The 20075-nt window shown below is 37.8% G+C and overlaps 1 protein-coding gene across 5 annotated transcripts in view; it reads left to right on the plus strand.

Annotated features, from left to right (window-relative positions):
- NOL4 (nucleolar protein 4) overlaps positions 1 to 20075 on the plus strand; it is a 465486-nt gene that overhangs the window by 124524 nt on the left and 320887 nt on the right. For all 5 annotated transcript variants that reach the window (XM_027525944.1, XM_027525946.1, XM_027525947.1 and 2 more), the window contains 2 exons: positions 18150 to 18261; positions 19490 to 19602. In XM_027525944.1, the coding sequence (XP_027381745.1) occupies positions 18150 to 18261; positions 19490 to 19602 (225 nt within the window). The remainder of the gene's footprint in view (positions 1 to 18149; positions 18262 to 19489; positions 19603 to 20075) is intronic.

Genomic DNA, 20075 nt, shown 5'->3' on the forward strand with positions numbered 1-20075 from the left:
ATTTGGCTTAGGCCACAGTTTTTGAACATGTGAAATGAGCGGGCTATATTTCTATTTTCTTCCAACTCTGAAGGAATTACAGCAATTTTCACAGTACGTGTGGAGCCATTACTGTACTGGGAGACACAGGAAAACAGTACCGAAGTGAACAAGTTGGCTGGCACAAGAGGTGTTCAAACAGGGAAATGCCTCCTGCTCTTGATAAAGCAGATTGCCTGATGAACATAGCAGAGAGATAGAAGATTTGGGTTTTATTATTATCTAGAGAGCTCTCTTATAAATAATAATAATGATAGTAATAATCATGAAAAGTATCTGTAGTCATTAGACTTCTTTTTTCCAAGTTTTTAAAATAGCAATCAAATAAGAAAGGAGATAAATCTCAAGTGTCATCAGATTTTCACTGCTCTCCATTTTGTTAAAATTTTTGCAGTTATCTAAATCATGTGGTGAGCAGGCCATTACTAAATTTATAATGTGATTTGAAGCTGCAATGCAACAGATGTGACCAGGCCTCAAATTTCATTGTAAACATAAATGATCCTGTAACCATCAGTCTTGCTTGACTTACAGTCCTGTAGTCTGAGACGCTACTGAAATAGCGGGTTATAGTTATTTCTGTGCTTAGTGTCAGGAAGGCCTTGATCTCTGAATATCATTTCCCTTCCCTATCACAATACCTTAAGTTTATAATTAGAATTTAATTTCTTTGGATTAAACCATTGACCTCTATATCTTTATATGGACTTCACATATCCTTGGGCAAGAGAAGCTAGAGAATAAATTAGGCTGCTAGCAGTCATTGACATTTTGAGTGATCATTTTGTAAATGTGTTTGTCTCTCATATGTAGCTGGGTTTAGCTGAAAAACAGGTAGGCAAGAAATGTGTGACATGCCATAGATAAACCTACTAATGTCCCAAGTAGCACGATCACCCTGGTTTTTGTATGAGTCCTAGTGTGGCATCATGGGTAGTAGTCTTTGGCATGTATGGTATAGAAGTTGAGAACTCGTGTTAACAAGTGTGTGTGTGCTCAGTCACTTCGGTCATGTATGACTTCATGTGACCCCCACGGACTGTAGCCTGCCAGGCCCCTCCATCCCTGGGATTCTCCATGCAAGAATACTGGAGTGGGTTGCCATGCCTTCCTCTAGGGATCGAACCTGTGTCTCTTGAGTCTCCTGCATTGGCAGGTGGGTTCTTTACCACTAGCGCCACCTGGGAAGCCCATGGTATCAACATGAGGATGAAAAGCCTCTGCAAACCCCACCTGTTTCTTTTTATGAAATATTTGTAAAAGATGAGAGTATTGTTTCAAAATAGAAAGTATTAGATTAAAAACTATGAACATTAAGTAGATTTCTCAGTGGAGGAACTGCCTAGTCATGATTTACGGATAGAATATCAACATGCTGTGTTCCTGTGCCCTCCTCAGATTCCCTTTTACTATTGTCATTTCTTCCTTTTGCTAACACAGATCCAAGTGCATATATAGGGTGTTTCTGAAGCCAAGGATTAAAGAAAATATTCTCTGGGGCTTGGAATTAATTTTATGTCTGTAAACAATCTTCATGGACCTAATGTGAAAAAAAAAGAGCAAAATAATACAACAGTTAAACAGATATAAGTCCCTGTCTTTTTTATGCAGATGACATTGTTTATTTCTCTTTGTTATTACACCCTGAAATGGCTTAAATAAGCAACTGTTTGGGGTATCAAATAGAAGTAGGAAAAAATTTTAAATTATTCCAAACTCAAATATATTTTATAGACATTTGTTAATATAGAACTCAGTGATTCTGTTATATATTAAGTCAGTGATCTAAAAATATATTTTATTATTTTAAAACTTACTCGGTTATAACTATTTTATGGTACTTTTGTGTGATTCCTCTTGTTTATTTTATCCAATTTACTTAATGCAATTTTTAAAGGTTACTTTCCATTTACAGTTACTACAAAACATTGCTTATATTTTCCATATTGTACAATATATCCTGGAGTCCATCTTATACCCAGTAGTTGGTGCCTCCCTTGCCCCTCATTCTCCCGTTTAGTAGGCACTAGTTTTTTTCTCTATATCTATGAGTCTGCTTCCTTTTTGTTATATTCAATAGTTTGTTGTATATTTTAGATTCCACACATACGTGATATCACACAGTATTTGTCTTTCTCTGTCTGACTTATTTCACTTAATGCCCTCCGAGTCCATCCATGTTGCTGAAAATAGCAAAATTTTCCTTCTTTTTTTCCCCTTTTATTTATACCTAGTGTCAAAGTTTAAAAAAAAATGGTGACGTCCCTAATGGTGAGGGGCCATATCCATCTCTCATATTACTGTATAGTTTCAGCTTAGTAAAAGGACCATCTCATGGTTTTCCATAAACGCTTGTTGAAGGAAAAATTTCAACTTGTCTCTGTGAAGTCCTTGAATTTTTGATACCAACTAAGTAGTATAAAGATGTTGCTATAAATGGAGATAATGAAATAAGATCAGAACTGTGGCCCATGGCTGTAAAGACCCTGCGCTACTCAGTTCGTGTTGACTTGAACAGCACCCAGGATTTCTGCAGTTTTGCAGGCTCTGAATAAGGTAGCAAAGTTATTTAACCCATGTGCCCCCCTCCCTTTGTTTTTCAGGGAAAGTTTTGATGCTCCATTTAATTATGCTATTGTCTTTGAGGCAAGGTATAAACACATCACTTACATTTTCATACATTGGTTTATTTCTTATCAGATACACAACCATATCCACATATCCCCTCCCCAAGTATAGAGGTTTTATGAAGGTGATTGCTGAGTATTGAAAACAGCTATCAAATTTAAACATGGTACACTTAATATTGGGCTTCCCTGGTGGCTCAGACGGTAAAGAATCCACCTGCGATGTGGGAGACCTGGGTTTGGTCCCTAGGTTGGGAAGATCCCCTGGAGGAGGGCATGTCAACCCACTCCAGTATTCTTGCTTGGAGAATCCCCATGGACAGAGGAGCATGGCAGGCTACAGTCCATGGGGTCACAAAGAGTCAGACACAACTGAGTGACTAAGCACAGAAGCACAGACACATAACTTTAGAGCTTCCTTGGCAGTTTAGACAGTAAAGAATCTGCCTGCAATGCAGGAGACCTAGGTTCCATCCCTGGGTTGGGAAGATTCTCCTGGAGAAGGGAATGGCAACCCACTCCAGTATTCTTGCCTGGAGAATTCCGTGGACAGAGGAGCCTGGTGGGCTATAGTCCATGGGGTCACAAAGAGTCAGACACAACTGAGTGACTAAACACACACACACACACAAAATGTTAAACCTAACTTTCATGTAGGAATACTCATTATTTTTGATAACTCAAAATTACTCAGACTAAGCGTAAGCAGTCAGATGCATAAAACCAACTCAGAAGTAAAAAGTAAATCAGTGGCCTGCAAATTAGAGTTATTAAATAACAATCCTAAAACAGAATAATAATGTTCATTCATTTGTCAGAATTGATTTATTTCTTATACAGCTCTACTGAGAATTAGCCCAGGTGGGCAGAGTAAGAGTGCAAATCCTTTATACTCAAATTTTCTTTTATGTAGTTGAGACCGTCAAAATATTTAAGAACTCATCCAAACCAGTTTATCATCAACTAATGTCACAAATTCTGTCATTGATACTTTTTGTGTTATTGTGAATAGATATATTCCTTGAAAAGGAATTAACCCTTTGGGAAAACATCATTAGTTCTTTATGTCCAGCTTGATAAATTGCTACTTCAGTGCACCCTTGTGGTGAAAATGTGCCAATGCAGCTTTTCAAACTGCCCAGGACAAATAATACTTTCTAGTGGATGATTTGGAGAAGGCAATGGCACCCCACTCCAGTACTCTTGCCTGGAAAATCCCATGGATGGAGGAGCCTGGTGGGCTGCAGTCCATGGGGTCGTGAAGAGTCGGACACGACTGAGCGACTTCACTTTCACTTTTCACTTTCATGCATTGGAGAAGGAAATGGCAACCCACTCCAGTGTTCTTGCCTGGAGAATCCCAGGGACAGGGAAGCCTGGTGGGCTGCCATCTCTGGGGTCGCACAGAGTCGGACACGACTGAAGTGACTTAGCAGCAGCAGCAGCAGGCAAGTTTTATGCATGCAGTTTTTGCATGTGTTAATTGTAGGGTTGTTTTGAGGCTCATAAGTATTTATGTATGTAAAGGTGTAAATGTAATCATTGGTCCCAACATGATATTTTATGTACACATTTTTATATTTAGAGACATGATATTCTCTAAAAATTCAAAATTGTTTGTGAGGTGACAGATGCCTAAACGCCTTTTTGTCTACTAACTAGATGTTGAGCAGCCTCTTTGTTTGTATCATCTATGTCCTCAGTGGCCCGTGGAAAACATCCCCCCGTGTTTTCATTCATGACTTTTCCAGAATTGAAAGTACTATTCACTAACTTCATCTGCAGCAGTTTTAGTCATTTTGTAAGTAACAAGTGTCATCCTTTTCCTGTTTTGTTTTTTTTTTTCTTCTGTTCATCTGCTCTTCTCCTCCCCCTCCCCTCCCCCTCATTTTCTGGGAATGTCCTCTGCCATAACACAGCCGTGGTTGAGCATGGCTCTGCTCCTTGGCCCTAGCAATCGGAAAGGAGGTGAATAGTAAAAAAATGGATTCCAAGAATTGGAATTCAGAACAAATTTTTTTTTAGTATTTGGTGTTCAAATATTTTTAGGCATTCCTGGGCACTGTGATTTGGTATATGAAATGTATCCATTGATTTGCACAGTTATTTGTACAGTCTAAAGCAGCATTTCTCAGTAGGGCACTACAGACTTCGGGACCAGATAGATGGCATTGCCCCAGGTACTCCAAGATTTATCCTTAACCCCTGAGTGCTAAGTTCCAGCAACACAGTTCTAGTTATTCCTTGTTTTCAAAAGTCACCCTGGTGTGCCTGACACACAGTGAGGCCAAAGAAACCAAAATGCTGGAGCAGAGAAAGTTTTATTGCATGACCACACAAGGAGACGAGTGGTTGGTGCCCTAAATCCTCTGAACTCCTCACAGACTCTGCACATTGCATATGAAGCAGAGATATCACTTTGCTGACAAAGATCCCTAAAGTCAAAGCTATGGTTTTCCCAATTGTCATGTGTGGATGTGAGAGTTGGACCATCAAGAAGGCTGAGCACCGAAGAATTGATGCTTTCAAACTGTGGTGTTGGAGACTCTTGACAGTGCATTGGACTGCAAGGAGATCAAACCAGTCCTAAAGGAAATCAGTCCTGAATATTCATTGGAAGGACTGATGCTGAAGCTGAAGCTCCAATCCTTTGGCCACCTGATGCAAATAACTGACTCATTGGAAAAGACTCTGATGCTGGGAAAGACTGAGGGCGGGAAGAGAAAGGGGTGACAGAGGATGAGATGGAGGGGTGGCATCACTGACTCAATGGACTTGAGTCTGAGCAAAGTCAGGGAGATGGTGAAGGACAGGGAGGCCCAGCATGCTGCAGTCCATGGGGTCTCAAAGAGTTGGACACGACTGAGCGACTGAGCAACAACCTGAGGGTTGTGTGACTCACGGCTCTCCTTAGTAAAGTGAAGCCTAAGCGTCTCCATTTTTCTTCTGTTTCTCCTAAGATGGCTAAATCTTGACTGTTTTGGGTGACTGTGGCAGCAATATTCTTGACTACGTGTTTTAAAAGAAGTACTACTGTCCCTCTCCTTTGCGGGGCTTAGTAAGGGTAAATTTAAACCAAGGAAGCTGAAACAGGAACCCATGAGAACTTGACCATGCCACTGAATTCTGGACCAAAAAAAAGTTGAATTCAACTTGTTCTTTCCTAAGCCCCAGCAAAAACACTAATATATCACAGAAGATAGAGGAAGTCAATTTCCCCACACTTCCATGTGTGTAATTCTATATTTAATGAAGCTATTCATGCTGCAAGTCACTGAATAAACATTTGCTGTGTGGAGTCATTTTATTTACATGCAACAGTTAGGGATTCTCTTTATTTTACTTTTAGGAGCCATGTATGGAGAAAAACTTTTTTAGTGTCCATCTGCTCATTTTTTTTTTCATCTAATATAAAGATTCTCTGTTATGACAATCTGTTCCTTAATAGCCAGATATTCTAACAGAAGAAGAAACACAAAAACATTACCCACAACTTTGGAAATATAATTCCAGTTTATTGGACTCTCTTTTTGCTGTAGTCACATTTGCACAGTTCATGGCTATTTTAATTATTGCAAAATACAACTCCAAGTTAAAGATGTTCATCATTTTCCTAAAGATAAAAATAGAAAATAAAGTTCTTTTCTGCAAAGCAGTATAGCTAAATTTTAAGTGTCATCAGTGAAGCAAAAACTATTTCTTATAAAAATGAATTAGCTATAATTGACTTAGATAATTTCTATTTCTTGTTTGCCTGCATCCTGATTTGCTAATGTACGGTGATGTCATGCTCAGCTCATGCGATGTGGCCCTGGAAGGGTGTTACCTCTCTGTTTTCCTCCTCTGGTTTCTTTTCATCATATAGCATATTTCTGTGCCTCTGCCCAAGTTCACTGCCTTTGCCTCTTTCTTTGCCCTTGTACCGTTTCCCTAGCCCTGGAGGCTAGACTGCACTTGATTCCGTTTTTATTCCCCTCGCCCTTCATCTGAAACATTTGCCTCAGAGTTCCAACTTGCTTTTAGCTGTCTAAAGTTTGACCTGAACTGTCTAAGAATAGTCTTGCCTGCTTTAGACCTCCTTTGAATTTGCAGCCTTCCTTTTAAACTCGACCACATAACCACCATCTTCTCTCAACACCACAGCAAATGTCTTTGCACCGACAGACTGTATTCCTGTGCTTTAGACCAGTATTTTTCACATTATGTATCATGACCCATTCGTGGATTTTCAGGTGAATGTAGTGAGTTGTGATAACTTTTAAAAAAAAGAAATAGAGAACATAAATGATATGTTTTACTGTAGAAATGTGTATATGTGCTAGCTTAGGATGTAAAATACATTTCTGCCTGTGCTGTTGGTCTAAAAAGTTGGAAAACATTGCTTTCAGTGAGCACTGTGATTTCAGATTGCCTGCAGATGCCCAGTAATCACTTCCACCTACCCTGCTTCTCACTTCTGCTCTTGATATATTCTTAGATCTTCCTGGCACAACAGTTTGTTCCACATTTAAAATTATCTTCGGGCTCTAACCCATATTTTCATTCATCTCAGTTAAATGTACCCTACAAGGTTTCCAGATTTAACAAATAAAGATACAGAATGCTCAGTTGTATTTGAATTTCAGATTAGCAATAATTTTAATATGTTATTCCCAATATCACATGTTTATCTGGAATTCACATTTAATTGTGAGTGTTGTATTTTATCTAGGAACCTTTGTGTGCTAAGTTGCTTCAGTCATGTCTGACTTTGTGCAGCCCTATGGGCTGTAGCCCCCCAGTCTCCTCTGTCCATGGGATTCTCCAGGCAAAGATACTGGAGTGGGTTGCTGTGTCCTCCTCCAGGGGCTCTTCCCAACCCAGGGATTGAACCTGCATCTCTTGTGTCTCCTGTTTTGGCAGGAGGGTTCTTTACCAATAGCACCACCTGGGAAGCCCCTTGGAATCTTAATCATATTTAAAAATCAACTCAAGATATTCCTGACTGGGGCACCCCTTAACTAAATGAAAAAGACAAGAGGACCTGATAAATGGGTGTGATGACTGAATATAGAAAATGATCAGAGAAGAACAAAGGGAATAGTAGGCACTGATATAAACTGAAAAAGGCATATTGGAGTAATTGATGAATACTGGAGTGGGTAGCCTATCCCTTCTCCAGCAGCTCTTCCCAATTCAGGAATCAAACTGGGGTCTCCTGCATTGCAGGCAGATTCTTTACCAACTGAGCTATCAGGGAAGCCCCAGCAACAGTACCAGAGTGTAGCAAAATCAGTACTATGGGATTGATAAGAACCCAACCAAAAAGTTGAGCACCCACCACCAGGGGGCAGTAGAAAGTTCGAGGGGGCTAAAGTGCAAACCTGGCAGCATCCTAGTTTTGATATTGAAGATGTTAAGGCCCAGGTGTTCAGTTGGTTAACAGATGTATAGAGGTCAAATAGATACAGTGTAACGGGAAGTCTTGCTGAAATGGCAGTTAGGATTTGGAAGCAAAAATTGCTGAGGGTCAGAGTAAATGCAAATTTGATCAGACAACCTAAATGTCTGCCTTTTTGTTTAACTGATTATGTTGTTATGAATACACTTTTTACCTGAGAGCTGAATCCTGATCAAAGCATTTTTTGGAATCACATTAAAATTAGCCAAAAAATTAACAACAAGTGATTATAATGATTTCCTATTTGTTGTTCAGTAGCTCAGTCCTTTCTGACTCTTTGAGACCCTACGGACTGCAGTACGCCAGGCTTCCCTTTCCTTCACTATCTCCCAGAGTTTGCTCAAGCTCATGTCCACTGAGTCAATGATGTCATCAACCATCTCATCCTCTGTTGCCCCCTTCTCCTCCTGCCCTCAGTCTTCCCAACATCAGGGTCTTTTCCAGTGAGTTGACTCTTCATATCAAGTGGCCAAAGTATTGGCCAGCTTCAGCATCAGTCCTTCCAATGAATATTCAGGACTGATTTCCTTTAGGATTGACTGGTTTGATCTCCTTGCTGTCCAAGGGACTCTCAAGAGTCTTCTCCACATTGCAGTTCGAAAACATCAATTCTTTGATGCTCAGCCTTCTTGATGGTCAAACTCTCACATCCATACATGACTACTAGAAAAACCATAGCTTTAACTATAGGGACCTTTGTCAACAAAGTGATGTCTCTGCCTTTTACTACACTACCTAGGTTTGTCATAGCTTTTCTTCAAAGGACCAAACATTGTTTGAGTTCATGGAGGCACTCACTGTCCACAGTGATTTTGGACCCCAGGAAAATAAAGTCTGCTACTGTTTGCATTTTTGCTCCATCTATTTGCCATGAAGTGATGGGACCAGATGCCATGATCTTCAGTTTTTGCATGTTGAGTTTAAAGCCAACTTTTTCATTCTCTTCTTTCACCTTCATCAAGAGGCTCTTTAGTTCCTCTTCACTTTCTTCCATTAGGAATGTGTCATCTGCCTATCTTATGTTATTAATATTTCTCCCAGCAATCTTGATTCCAGCTTGAACTTCATGCAGTCTGGCATTTCACATGTTGAACTCTGCAAAAAGTTAAATAAGCAGGGTGACAGTATACAGCCTTGATGTACTACTTTCCCAACTTTGAGCCAGTCCATTGTTCCATGTCCAGTTCTTGACCTGCATACAGGTTTCTCAGGAGACAGGTAAGGTGGTCTGGTATTCCCAATGCTTGAAGAATTTTCCAGTTGGTTGTGATCCATAGAGTCAAAAGTTTTAGCATAGTCAATGAAGCAGAAGTCGATGTTTTTCTGGAATTCCCTTGCTTTTTCTATGATCCAAGGGAATGTTGACAATTTGATCTCTGGTTCCTCTGCCTTTTATAAATCTAGCTTGTACATCTGGAAGTTCCATCATGTCTGGATTGTGAAACAGTTACCAACAGTTGGTTTCAATTATTTAATATGGCCAAGAGTATTAGTGGTATAGAACCATACCTAGCAGTATTCAGGGATAATTTTAGTGCCTATGCCTTTAATAGATATTTGTTCAAGGTTTAGGTGAAAAATGTCTTCACCTATGTAAGACTGTTTCCATGTGCCACTCCCCTGATTCAGAAGTTCCTCTGTAGAAGTATAATGATGTTCACTGCTTATCTTTTCTCTTGCATGAACTGAGTAAAAGAAAACTCAAATAAATGTAAGAAAACCATTGGTTAGACTTTATACTTTCATACCACATCTGTAAAAGTATCTGGGCCAAAAGCTATAGTGTTGGTAAGCTTTATATGTATATGCCACATGTGTGTATATATACATGTATGTTTTTTTCCTAATTCCCTCTCTTTAGATGTATTCAAAAATATACAGTGTGTAAACCAGATAGAGTGGCCCTTGTTGAACTGGAGATAATGCCCATAAATAAGATTTTCCTTCCTCAGATAGGGATCTCTCTGGACTGTGGTGTCTTTTTGAATCAGGACACATGAGGTCCTGATCCATATGAGTATTTGGATTTATAGACTCTATTCAATTACATTTTAATTTTATTAGTTTTAAAAAAATAAATGTTCTGCATCTTCATCATGCAATTATGTACATTGCAAGTGGTATGTGATAAAACATCATAATGAATGAAGTGAATGAAAGTCACTCAGTCATGTCCGACTCTGTGACTATACAGTCAATGGAATTCTCCAGGCCAGAATACTGGAGTGGGTAGCCTTTCCCTTCTCCAGGGGATCTTCCCAACCCAGGGATCGAACCCAGGTCTCCTGCATTACAGGAGGATTCTTTACCAGCTGAGCCACAAGGGAAGTCTAAGAACACTGGAGTGGGCAGCCTATCCCTTCTCCAGGGGATCTTCCCAACATTGCAGGTGGATTCTTTACCAACCGAGCTATCAGGGAAGCCCAAAATACCACAATATTAAACATTAAATATCACAATAGGGTTATGATAAATGTCATTATGAGACTGTTTCTTTATACGTGATCTCAAGAGTTTCACAGAAGAGAATGTTAAATATTGGGCCCCAAAGGCGAGTTCTTCCATGGGTTTACTGTATGATACTTTGCAAAAAAAAAAAAAAAAAATTAGTGTTACTATTCCAGTGAAATAAAGGTGTTACTTCTTTTTTTTTAAATTCACTTTATAAAGCTAATGTGGAGAAGGTAATTTCAAAAGTAGTGCGGTTAAACCAACTTTATTTTGCTCTAAAATTCAGTGTCTGAAATGGAGCACACTGTTTACAAAGGCATCAAGCTGTGGAGTAATGTTACTTAACAATGAAATTCAGCACTTGCCTACTATTTTTCCAAATTATTAACATTTAGTAGCAGCAGCAGCACTAATTCTGATTATTTTTGCTAAGACCTTAGTGAACTTAGGACAAAATGGTGTGATTCTGGTTGATAACTCTTATGATTTTAGCATTTTTTGTTTGCTAATGCTCATGATTTACCCATGTCAAGCAATGTCTCTATTTTAGTGCATGTGTTAGGTTCAAATCTTAAACCAACAATAGCTTCTCTGCTGGTGAATGTCTTTGAACAATTACAGTCTTATTCCTTTAGAAATAGGTTATTTACACTCCTTCTTGTGTGTGTGTGTTGCTCAGTCGTGTCAGACTCTTTGTGACCCCATGAGCTGTAGCCCGCCAGGCTTCTCTGTCCATGGAATTCTCCAGGAAAGAATACTGGAGTGGATTACCATTCCCTTCTCAAGAGGGTCTTCCTGACCCAGGGATCAAACCCTGTCTCTTGCATCGCAGGCAGATTCTTTACCATTTGAGCCACAGGGAAGAAGAACTCCTTCTTGTGCATTCTATTAAAAATGGACCTCCTCTGCATTTAGTTGCTGGCTGTTACAATATTACAGCATTATGACAAAGCCATTACTTTAGCCTCAGTTCTGTTGGAACAGAACAGATGGCCAGTTAATTTCCTCCAGGTGGAGCTCTGTATTGTTACTGCAGTCTGATGTGTTTCTCGTGGAACTCTGTAACCTGAGACAAGGTACAGAGCCCTTGACTGGCCCTTATATTCAAAAGGGTCACCGCAAACCAGTCGGAGCATTTTATACTTTAAAGAACCTCACTCCAGGGAACATTATAAACATTTTAGTATAATTAACATATGCTGTGAGGTTAATATTCCAACTCTTACGGATGAGACAGTCTCTCTCTTTCATTTTTAATACTGATGACCAGGAGAGGCTGTAAAATGTGGTGATCAAAAGTGAATAAAAGGTAGGCTCTGAAACCAGAGCTTGTCTCTTCTTGTTTGATAAATTGTACAACCTCTCTGAAGCTTAGTTTCCTTGTCTGTTAAACAGAGATGATAATGGTGATGATAGGCATCTATCCCTGGGACTGTTGTGAGCATTAAACGATAAAATCCATATAGAATTCTTGCTTAGTATAATTATTATTAAGTACCCAATTAATGGGAAACACACACATAATATAATTTTAGGAAAGCATTTCCTTTTCTGCAAAATAGCCAAAAAAAGTTAAAAGTTGTCACAGAGTTAACAAGAACCCTAATTTAGAGAACTGTCAATTCTCTACCATTTCAGGAGCCAAAGAATTGCAGGTTTAGGGACAAGCTGAGTCAGTTTGGGGGACCTTTCTATTGAAAATGCTTGGAAATTCAACACAGTTAAAATTAGAATTCTTAGGACTGGGCAGGAAGGACAGGACAAACAGTCCCGTTAAAATAATTTTTGTCTGTTATCAATTTTGCTGTTAATTTGCAAAACCTTATGGCTCGAGTTAATGAGATAACCTTGGATCGTGTAACTGTGACTCACACAATCTGGAAAAGTATAGCAAAACAACAGTTTTTATTCACTTATTGGTTTTCTTTTAAAATGTTTTGACTTTTACTAAGCTCCTATTTTACTTTTTTTAACTTTTTATTTCGTGTTGAAGTATAGCAATGCTGTGACCGTTTCAAGTGCACAGCAGAGTGACTCAGCCATACATATACAAGTGTCCGTTCTCCCACAAGCTCACCTCCCGTCCAGGCTGCTACGTAACATTGAGCAAAGTTCCCTGCACTGTACAGAGGTCCTTATCGGTTACCATTTTAAATATAACAGTTTCTTATTAAATTATTTTGAGTAATTAATTTCAAAATTTTTCTAATTTCGTATTACCCACATAGTCAGATCCCAGAAAGAAAGGAGACTTATTTCTGAATATAAAACTGTGCTATTCCAAAGTAAATGTAAGAAGACTTTAGGAATTACGTATATGATCAAATTTATGAGATTTGGACACTCATTTAACTGTGATTGACTTAAAATTTCAGTTCTTTTGAATAAGTTACAGTTTTACCTTAATAAGTTTTTGAGGGGAAGGTGAGTGGCACTTGGGAACTGCCATTGGTTTGATACTTTTTGGATTAAAAAACTGTTTCTTCTTCCTTCACAAAGGCAGGGGCATTGGCAAGGTACAAATGCTCATCCTCCTTTCAACTACAGTATTTGTCAGTAAACATTTCAGAAATAAGTTCCTGATAGTTTTTTTACATTTTATATTTTAACCCACAAGTGTGTAAGATCAATAGCAGTGCCCCTTACAAGGCTTAATAATTAGATACTCTTCAGGTGGATAGGTTTATCATTAGATTACTAATATCATCTTGGTTCTAAATGCTGTCCATTCATAGATGCTACAGTTTAGTTATTTTTATGTAGAAGTATTACCATATTTTTAAATTGGAGAGGTGATTTATACTTCTTAGAATGCTAATACAATTTATTATTTTCGGCATTCCTGATGAGTTCTGGTCCTAACGGACTTAGAATATAATGTGTTCATTGAAGACACTATCAATGTTGTCTAATACACAGATGAATTAAACTCTTTAGAAGTGATAAGCAATGAAAAAGGTGCCATAACATTCCCAGCATTCAACCATAGCTAATTTGATGTTAAAAAAAAATAGGAAAAACAGCGTGTGAGGGCTCTCTGTCTATGACACCGGTCACCCCATTGATCGCCAGGGATGATTCGACTGATCTGGCTGACGAGGCGGGTGTATTTTTCCTTCCTCACCACTCCAGGTGCCTCCTCCCAAAACTGCATGCTCAACTGAAGAGCGTGACCTGCCCCACATGCATGCTCTGCGGTGAAAAGCGTGATCGACCCAAGGGACGATCATCCCTTGGCCAAGGGCATATGAGTAGCTGTGCTCCCCTGCCAGAACCTCCCCACACGCTCCCAAGGTCCATATGTAGGAGAATGTAGGATAGTCAAGCTTCCAAGACTCCAGACACACCAAATGAGGCACCACATGTGGCAGCCTGCCTTTCTTAAAAAGCATCAATGAATCTTACAAATCTTTAGCTACAACTCAAGTTGAAGGAATATTTAAAACAGATATATTTTAAATATATTTAAAATAGATAACTGACAAGGACTTACTGTATGCACAGGGAGTTCTGCTCGATATTCTGTAATAACCTAAATGGGAAAATACTTTGAAAAAAAATAATAGAATTAATTTTAAAAACTTAGTATGTATATCTATAGAGCTTTGTAGCTATAATAATACTTATAATAAAAAAATATAGCAGTGATAGCAGGAAGAAAACAAAAGTTCCCAAGTCCCAACTCTGGTAACACTTTGGGGTTTGGGGTAGGTTGGGCTTTTTCTTTTTTGTACAATATCAAATTTTTGAAAATCTATTTTGAGGTTCCTGCTTTCCTTGGACCCTATGCATTTGTCTAACCTGTCTGTTGGATGAGCCCACCATGGTCCCTTGAGTGTATGGAAATAGACCAGGACCAAGACATCCAGTTTCAAGTTCCAGCTCTTTGCTTTGCCCTCTCTTGTGTAACAGTGGCAGTTTATTTAACCTCTTGTACCAATGGATCCTCTTATCAAGGAATTCCTGTATTTTAGGTATCCACTACCTAAATAATGGATACAAAACTCAGTGAAAAGCAATATACACATCTAAGAAACCAAGTCTGGATTTATAGAAAATAACATTTCTAAGAAAGAGATGCCTCATAATTATTCACATAATGAGGAGTGTGAGTTCATTAGTTTGTAAGATTGAATATGACTATGTTCTAGTCCTTCCTTTGGATGTTTATTGTTGTTACTGGCAATATATATGACTTGTCACATGGCAGTTGTTTTGTTGTTGCTGTTTTTATTGTTTTAGGGTTTCATTCAGAAGGAACGAGGCTAATATCCATTCTAGTGATGTTTTGCTTCTTATTACTAACAAGATGCAGCATTTCTGTGTTGATAAACCAATTCTAAGGAAATATACTCTGTCTTTCCCAGTTATAAAGATATTTCTAAGAATGAATTTTCAAATTAATATCATCCTCACTAGTGTTCTAGAAATGGTCTGTGCCACATATTCAAAGTCTGATTTCTGTCCTAGAAAAAGAGAATTGATTAGATTGGGAAAATGGGTCAAGGAAATAGACATTTATGAATGACATAGTGTTTCATATCATTAATTATAGTTAGAATGGTATTTCACATATATGAATCAAAATATTTTTCAATTTCTGTCCATTCTAGATTTGATTTGCACCTGTTTTTACATATTTAGGACTTTGATGAATAGACAGCTTGGAAGAACACATCCCTGAGTTTTATCTCTGTTTATGAATATCTGTTTAAAGTTGATTTTACATTTAAACATTCACAGAAGCAGATCCTTTCACCGGGGCAAGGGCCATAGGAGCATTTAGCTCAGGCCTCAAGTTCAAGAGTCTTCATGTAGACTGTCCGTGTAATCTCTGAACGGGGTTATGAAAGGATATTGACAGGACCAAGCACAGTATTTCATTATGGGCTGTATTTGTAATTATTAAAATGAAAATGTAATTATTCAAATGTACCATAATTTTAGAACTTTTAAAGGACATCTCCTCACTGTTTAAAAATGTTCTGAGAACCGTGGCAGTGGAGGCTGCCTAGGACCCTTAATTTCAAAGAGACTGGAGAGGAAAGATTCTGGAAAAAGGAGAAGGAAGAATTTTCCCTCTTTACCATCATGGCAGGAGAAATATCCCTTCAGAAATGAGTGTGAGACTTGAAGAGCCTATTCTGAGGGTCTCTTCTCCTCCCTGTGCCTCAGAAGACTCCAGGGTCCTTGGGCTCTGGTGAGCATGAGGTGGGGTAGAAAAGGCCTGAGAAGAGTAGGGTGTCTCAGCAGGTCCCCCTATAAAATGGGTTCTGAACACGAAAAAAAGCACCCGCAAAGGGGTGATTTTGTCCACTTACATGACATACAGTGATATGCCCAGAATAATACCAGAGATCAATGTGATACAATACTTACTAAAATATCTTTTCTAAGATATCAGAAGGAATTTTTATTTCATTCACAAATGTACAGATATTTATCCACTTACATAACTTATTTGTGGTCATTACAGATACTTGTTTTTAAGAGTAAAAGTACAAAAGAAATATTAAATATGATTAATGATTAAAACAATTGGAACTAGGTAGTGCTAGGACAAATAATACAATTGAATCAGGTCAATGATAAAACTCTCTAGATGGGATTTCTACACAAGGGCTTTATTAACACTGAGAAAAGGGAAAATTGCAGAGCATCAGGACCATGGAAGCAAACACAGGATCTCTTTTACTCCACCAGTGGGCTATTTTTTCCAATTGAAGATTTCTCTTTCATGTAAGAAAAGAAAAGCATTAATAGAAATCTTCTTTGAAAATAAATTAATGGAGCATTCTTCTCAAATCCTGCTTGTTAATGAATTTACTGATTAGATGTATTAGTTCCAGTGGATTATAAGTCAATATTGTTAAAATATGAAGTGTCTGGACAGAGCATGCAGCAGAGACTTAGCTTCCAAATTATTATAAAATAGATTTTTAAAGTCAGAAAAAAATTATCTCTAATTAGTTAACTAAATCAGGCTAAAATGCTAGTTCCCTTTGTAAAAATAGATGAATAAAAGTCAAATTTGTGTGTGTGTGTGTGGAGAGAGAGAATGTGTGAAAATGAATGAACATTTAAATTGTGTATTTGTATTTCTTCACTTTATAACTAACAATATATTTTGATGAAATAGTTTGAAATTTCTCTAATTATTTTTCCTCACAATTCCTATATTACAAGGAAGTTTTTTTTAATCTGAACATCTTAATTTACAAATGATAGTTATATTAAAAATCAGAGTTTCATTGTCTAATCCTAGTAGAGCTGAATGTGTATGGATCATCCATGACTTATTTTCAGTTGTAGACTAATTTCTTCTCTTTCATATTCTTATGGCTTCTTTTCCCTGAGCGTCAAAGTGATAGGCTAAGTGATGCAAACTGATTTTCATGTGAAATCCAGGGTAAAATGCACTTTATAATTTTGGATTTTAGTATGTGAGATTTCCTTGATGCTGTGCTCCTTCTGTAGCCTGGATAAGCAGAAGTTTCCCCCAGGAACATGGAAGGGCCTGTGCAGATTTGTACTCAGTTGAACACAAGCTGCATATTTTCCTTCCTTTCCACAAACTTAAAATACATCAGTGTTCATAACAGCTCTACATGCACCTGAGATAGTGTTATGGCACTTATATCTAATTTACAACTCATTTATTCCTCCTGCTTATCTCATATTTCAGGGACCAGTGTCAGTGTTAGTATGGTGGAAAACTAATGCCCTAATCAGACTCCCTAGCATCCCCGTCAGAGTTAGTGCCAGGTTTTATTCAGTGATGTTTAGCAATCTATCAGTTTCACTTCCAGAATTTTTGCTTTGATGACAGAAATACCTTGGTTTTTTAAAAGTCAGTGTTTAAAGAATCACTGATAAGAATTTTGATTTTTAATTTGATTCTAGATCATGGTTCTGAAAAGAGAAGCTCTGGGTAGGGTGCTGGAAAAGTGGCTGTGACTCTCAGTGTAACATAGATTATGAAAAACTGATGTAAAATAACAAATGAAAAATTGGTGGCCAGAATGCATTCCAGGTGTGTCATTTTCTGTGGAAAGGATGATTCACTGCAGTAAATAGATAACATGAGTTCTGTTCAGATTATTTTTTCTTTTTCTGAAAATACTTTGAAAAGCAATCATGAAGACCTGCTTATTACTGCAAAATCTAAAGTTGTTTGTTTCTCCTTGGGGCTAAATTTTTAAAAGCATATGTAAAATTGGATACCATGTTAATGGTGCTAGCGATGAGTTTAATTGCCAAAAACCATGGGGGCCAATTTTAATAAAGAAAATTCACCTGAGTATCTGTACCCTGTGATTATTTTTCCTAAAAGAAATGCAGAAATAGAAACAGATCTCCATCCAGATGTGGCTCCTTTTTGTCCACATCGCGTTCTTAGTGATTATTAAGAGACACGCAATCAAGTTGGATAGATATTTCTTGAAATGATGCATGGTATGCAATGCATGCTTTCATTGTGCTTCCTGCCATTATGGAATAATGTGTCTTATTTGGAAATACAGTGCTCACTTCTGTTGAATCATGCCCAGTCTGTTTGTATAATAACACCCCTGTTTTGTGAATCATTTCAGATTTCAGAGAGCTATGCCTTCCTACCAAGAGAAGCGGTGACACGATTTCTAATGAGCTGCTCAGAGTGCCAGAAAAGAATGCATTTAAACCCAGATGGAACAGATCATAAAGGTAGCCGCAGCGTCAAATAGTGAGATTTCAAGTAATTTTATTCATAATGGCAATTTATAGCCCACATTTTTCGAAGAATGTGGTAGAATGAAACAGTTCAACAAGTCAAATCATCTCATTTATTCAAATAGGAGCCAGTAAATCCACTTACAAAGCAATGCAATGATGCCCTTCTTCAAATGAAAGACAGTCTTGACTGTGGCAAATACTTTTTGTCCTATAATAATGTTTTAATTCTCATTCATTGTGTGTATTTTGTAGTGTTTTAACTATCTTCAGCAAGGAAATTGATGTTCCATCTGTGTTCTTTTAAATTTATCATCTTCTTATTTCTAAAAGTAATGAATAATAATTTTCTCTCTGAAAATTTTTATAGAGAAGTTACTATTTGGCTTTGGCTTTCATTAAAAATTATTTGGATTATTTTCCTAATATATGAGTTTCTCAGAGGTTAATCTCAAAGCTATATTGAAGCTAGTCAATTCCCATGTGTGGGAGGATGAGTAGAATGGCAAAATATAAAAATAAAAGGCTTCCTTTTTGCCCTCATGTGGTCCACTTAGAAAGTAAGTGTGGGGACTTCCCTGATGGTCCAGTGGTTAAGACTTTGAGCTCCAACTGCAGGTGTGAGAAGCGAAAGTGTTAGTATAGCCCACCGGGCTCCTCTGTCCATGGAATTCTCTAGGCAAGAATACTGAAGTAGGTAGCCATTCCCTTCTCCAGGAGATCCTCTTGACCCAGGGATCAAACCTGAGTCTCCTGCATTGCAGGCAGATTCTTTACTGTCTGAGCCACCAGAGAAGCCCAGCCTTGGGTTCAGTCCCTGGTTAGAGCATTAAGATCCCACATGCTGTGTGGCATGGCCAAAAAAAATTGTGTACAGCAAAGGAGAAAAATACAAAAATACTGATGATTTTGTTTAACCACTATATTAGCTTCACTCATTGTTATCCAGGATACCAAAAAACTCACCTTGTAGTTAGAAATAACCAGTTTATCCATAGTGCTATTTTGTCCCCATACACCATTATTGAACTTTGCCAATCATATATATATATATATATATATATATATATATATATATTTTATGCTCCATCTCTAATGCTACCAATCTCCTAAACACTTGGTATCTTGCCTCTTATTTCAATTTGAACAAACTAGATCATTCTAAAATTACAAGTAGAGTACTGTATCACTTTCATTACCCATTAAAAATGTTTTATTACAGATAATGGAAAACCTCCCACTTTGGTGACCAGCATGATTGACTACAACATGCCAATTACCATGGCCTATATGAAGCACATGAAACTGCAGCTGCTAAACTCACAGCAAGAGGAGGTAAAATGAAAATATCTACCCTTATATCACAAGTCAGAATGAAGCTTGATAAGCATGACTCTCATATTAAGCATGACGCCATTTTGAAGACTAATTTATTTTTTAATAAAAGGAGTGTCAGTAGAACTGCACAGATGGAGAAAGAGGCAGAAATTTTTAGTTGCCAATAGATTCCCTATCCGACCACATCCACCTTAGTGTTATGTGAACATTTGTTCATTCTCCCCAAAGATTCATTTTCCTTCATAGCCTACCATCGAACTAACCTTGATGAAGTGCTAAGAAGTTCAGGAGAAAGTATTCCAAATAAGTGTATATCCAGGGAAATTACAGTATTAAGGCTATTTTACCTGGAAATCAGAAAGTTCAATTTCATAGGTATTTCAAGTATGACCATTTCAAATCATCCAAACCTTTTGTATATTTTAAAGTTGTTTTTCAATTAACCATTATTCTATGTATTTGTCTATGTC

Source organism: Bos indicus x Bos taurus, chromosome 24 (genome assembly GCF_003369695.1).
Source record: "Bos indicus x Bos taurus breed Angus x Brahman F1 hybrid chromosome 24, Bos_hybrid_MaternalHap_v2.0, whole genome shotgun sequence".
In the NCBI taxonomy this organism is placed as follows: Eukaryota; Metazoa; Chordata; class Mammalia; order Artiodactyla; family Bovidae; genus Bos; species Bos indicus x Bos taurus.